Below are 4417 nucleotides of genomic sequence, written 5' to 3'. Positions count from 1 at the left end.
TGACTTGCTTAGATAGCAAGCTATTTAAAAAAAAAAGATAAATACTCTGGGGGAAATATGGAGCTTCACAAATGTAACATTGCCTGAATAAACATGCCTTTGTTTTTGTTTTAAAGAACAATAACAAAAGGCTCTCGTTCAGGAACTTTTTCATAACAGTGAGAATCCAGATTTTTTTTTACCAGGGCAAAAGATCTTTGATTAATAAACTTTAATAGTAAGTTCCCAAGTTTGCAAACTGAGTGTCTTTTTGCTCCTGTGTATGGGGGGGGGGGGGGGGGGGAGAGTATCAGTTCCAGCGTTTTCAAACTTCTGGAAAGTTAAAGAGATTCCGATTCTAGTTAATATGGGGAGTTTGGGGGGGGGATTTTTTTAACAGCTTCTGGCCTTTCCCATTTTCCTCTCCGTCCATTTATGTCTATCCACCGTCTGTTTAAACCGCCGACCTCCAGTGAAGAGGTCTGCACTTTCCACTAAAGCAAGTGTTACCAGAAAATAATGAAGTGGTCCGGAGAGAGGGGGTGGGGGTGGAAATATTCCTTTCTGCGTTGTTTTCCCTAATAGAAAAGTGGCGGAAATCCACCCGGCATCAGATGAATGGCAGTGGCCCAAGTGCTTGTTTGGTCGATCTTTTTGATGATCACCCAGCCCCAGCTTCCCTCCCCCTCCCCCTGGCCTTTTTTTTTATTGTTGAACTGCTCTTTTTTTGTGTGCCGGAGTTTCACAGACGGTCCGCCCACTATTAGCTCACTTTGCAGTTGCCAGTCAGAGCTGCCTGTGTGTGTGTGTGTACACACTGAGAGTGTGTGTTTACTTCCTTTCTACCTGGGTCCCACTGCAGAGAAGACAGCAGCGCTCGGAAACAAGCCCTTGAAGTTAAGGCGAGGGGAAATACATTGCCATCGGCTGCTGTTCGGGACTGGTCTGTTTTGTTTCATCGGGAGGTGAGGAGGATGGAGACTTGTGGCCGGTCCTGAGCACCACTCACCCTCCTGCTACCCCCAGTCTGCGAAGAGGGGGTAACTCCCCCCCCCCCCCCCCTCCCCTCCCTTCCAAGCCAGCACTCAGCCAAAGTTTGGATGTAGAAGAAAGTTCACCTTCGCCCTTCCCCGCCCTTCACGCCGGATTCAGTGGCGGGTTAAGTTTGCAAGGAGGGCAGTGTGTGTGTGGATGGGCGGGGAGGGCGGTTGGCAGGAGAAGGAGACTCGGACGCCTTTAAGATGGGCCGGTTGGAAGAAGTCAATCGCCTGTGCGCCCTGAGCCTGTCGCTGAGCCTGTGCAGCCTGGCCATCAGCTCGATGGAGTCGGAGCGCTCGGAGAGGGAGGCCCGGTGCCAGGCCATCGACATCCCCATGTGCCGGGACATTGGCTACAACATGACCCGCATGCCCAACCTGATGGGTCATGAGGACCAGAGGGAAGCGGCCATCAAGCTGCACGAGTTCGCCCCCCTGGTGGAGTACGGCTGCCACAGTCACCTCAAGTTCTTCCTGTGCTCGCTGTACGCGCCGATGTGCACGGAGCAGGTGTCCACGCCGATCCCCGCTTGCAGGGTGATGTGCGAGCAGGCTCGCCTCAAGTGCTCGCCCATCATGGAGCAGTTCAGCTTCCGCTGGCCCGACTCGCTCGACTGCAGCAAGCTGCCCAACAAGAACGACCCCAACTTCCTGTGCATGGAGGCGCCCAGCAACGGCTCGGAGGACGGCCCGCGGGCAGCCGGCAGCGCGCCGCCCCCCGTCTACAGGCCTCACCTGCGGGCCGGCAGCCCCGAGCTGCCCCCCTTCCCGCCCGAAAGCCCCGGTCAGGCGGCCTGCGACAACTACGACAAGTTCCACCGGGTGGAGAAGAGCGCTTCGTGCGCGCCGCTCTGCTCCCCCAATGTGGATGTGTACTGGGCCAAGCAGGACAAGAGGTTCGCCTTCGTCTGGATCGCCATCTGGTCTGTGGTCTGCTTCTTCTCCAGTGCCTTCACCGTCCTCACCTTCCTCATCGACCCCCAGCGCTTCAAGTACCCGGAGAGGCCCATCATCTTCCTCTCCATGTGCTACTGTGTCTACTCGGTGGGCTACATCATCCGCCTCTTCGCTGGAGGGGACAGCATCGCCTGTGACCGAGATAGTGGCCACCTCTATGTTATCCAGGAGGGTCTGGAGAGCACGGGCTGCACCATCGTCTTCCTGGTCCTTTACTACTTCGGCATGGCCAGTTCCCTCTGGTGGGTCATCCTGACCCTCACCTGGTTCCTGGCGGCTGGGAAGAAATGGGGCCACGAAGCCATCGAGGCCAACAGCAGCTATTTCCACCTGGCTGCCTGGGCCATCCCTGCCATCAAAACCATCATCATCCTGGTGATGAGGAGAGTGGCCGGGGATGAACTGACCGGCATCTGTTATGTGGGAAGCATGGATGTCAACGCGTTGACTGGGTTTGTGCTCATCCCCCTGGCTTGCTACCTGATCATCGGCACCTCCTTCATTCTGTCTGGATTTGTGGCGCTTTTCCACATCAGGAGGGTCATGAAGACCGGCGGAGAGAACACGGATAAACTGGAGAAGCTGATGGTGAGGATCGGCGTTTTCTCCGTGTTGTACACTGTCCCTGCTACTTGTGTCATCGCTTGTTATTTTTATGAGCGCCTCAACATGGATTATTGGAAGCTCTTGGCCACTCGGGAGAAGTGCAAAGCGGCCAACCATTCCAAAGCTCTGGACTGCACCATGAACAGCTCCATACCAGCAGTGGAGATTTTTATGGTCAAGATATTCATGCTCCTGGTGGTGGGGATCACCAGCGGCGTGTGGATTTGGAGTTCCAAGACTCTGCAGTCTTGGCAGAACATTTGCAGTAGGAGATTCAGAAGAAGGGTCCGCAGGAAACCTGCCAGCGTTATCACCAGCAGTGGCGGGGGTTCCTATGGAAAAGCCCACCCTCCCTTGAAAGCACACGGCAAATACGAACCCGCACTCCCACCAACTTGTGTTTGAAATGATTGCCTCAAATGTAAGGCTGTTTCCCGCTCTCTCTCGCTCTCTTCCCCTATATGCAGGGCTGGTCCGGAAGGCAAATGCCCTAAAAACGGGGAACATGCAGACAATGAACAACTAACTCCCTGCTTAAAGTGAAAACGTTAAGGAGAAATAGTTTCCATTTCTGGCAACACCACTCACTTGGGCAGGATGCTGAGGTTCAAACAAAGGTTAAACTATCAGAGGGACCTGTGACACCTCAAACATTTGGAGCCCAAAATCATCCGAGATGTGTGTGTGTGCTCCCACAATCTGCACCCTGCTGTAATTCTGGATTGACTAACAGTTCAATGGTCATATTTCATCCGACTCAGTAACTATTTGCCTTTTAACTTGAAGCCTTCAGGGATAAGTAGGGTCTCTTCAAAAGATTCAGTATCTTGTGGATAAGCAATATTCTGCCAAAAGGATGGGCAGTTTTAACAATGTGCAATAGTTTCTCTCTCTTTCTCTCTTCAACAATCAGCTGCAGATAAAAGGCTTACAAAGAATCTTCTTCTGACAAAAGAACTTAGAGGTATGGGCGACAGAAGTTCTTTAATGACACATTTTGCTTTCTGATGGAAATTAGGCCAGTGTCAGACAAGTTGAACTGATTTGTAAACGGGCGATTCAAAGAGACCCACGAAGCTTATCGACTCGTCTTATTGTAAAGCTAATTCTAGCCATGAATAGATCAACAAGCACTAGATAAAACAAAGAGTTTGTGTGGACAGGGAGCCCCTGTGATCTTGTAGCTCTTCACGTGCTTTGTGAAGCACATTGAGACCTTTGTACATACTTGTAAAATATAATTGTCGTCAAGTTTGTCTATTTTATAAAATAAAATGTTTCTTTAGTTTGGCAAGAAATCTGTTGAATATGTGACAATTCTTAAAAGGCCACATGTTTAATGGCACACTGTCTTAAAACGGCAGTGCCCCGGGATAAAATGCAAAATGCAAAGCTGCCGCCTGCTAAACTTGATTTATTGCTGCTACATGAAGGCGGAATATTAAAGAAAGTGCAGGTCAGACCTGTTATGAACAGAATTTGTGTGACCTTAGTTAATTAAAGTTGTAAGTGAATGGTGCCACGGTGATGTCGCATTTTATATTAACTGTAACATAATGCAGACTTTAAAATGCTTTAAAAGGGATAGTGTTTTACTAAATACCGCAGTCAGCCCAGCTCTAAAGTTAATTAATCAATGTTGATTTATATTATTACTCTCAATGGGTTGCTTAGAGCAAGATTCGCGAACCCAGCACTCACCAACTGCAGGTTCTTCCACTTCAAAAAAAAGATAGTAGGGTGAGGACCAGCTCCAACAAATAGCCTGTTAATATATTCTGTCATCAAGCTTAAAACATCAACATTTAACCAACTTTAAAAAAATTATTCTCTAAGGG

General features: G+C 49.9%; 1 protein-coding gene across 1 annotated transcript; it reads left to right on the top strand.

Moving 5' to 3' along the window:
* The first annotated feature begins 722 nt into the window (after nt 1–722).
* On the top strand, nt 723–3877 carry LOC119962246 (frizzled-10-B-like). The gene has a single exon (XM_038790237.1). It carries the CDS (start codon nt 1221–1223, stop codon nt 2982–2984), a length of 1764 nt encoding a protein of 587 aa, XP_038646165.1. The 5' UTR covers nt 723–1220; the 3' UTR covers nt 2985–3877.
* Nucleotides 3878–4417: the final 540 nt, after the last annotated feature.

This window comes from Scyliorhinus canicula, chromosome 1 (assembly GCF_902713615.1).
Source record: "Scyliorhinus canicula chromosome 1, sScyCan1.1, whole genome shotgun sequence".
NCBI classification, from domain to species: domain Eukaryota; kingdom Metazoa; phylum Chordata; class Chondrichthyes; order Carcharhiniformes; family Scyliorhinidae; genus Scyliorhinus; species Scyliorhinus canicula.
The sequence above is the reverse complement of the archived record's forward strand: the minus strand, read 5'-3'. Positions and strand labels throughout refer to the sequence as shown.

What these genes read in the sequence shown, in the direction of transcription:
- LOC119962246 (XM_038790237.1), top strand. Translation starts at nt 1,221, where the DNA reads ATGGGCCGGTTGGAAGAAGTCAATCGCCTGTGCGCCCTGAGCCTGTCG.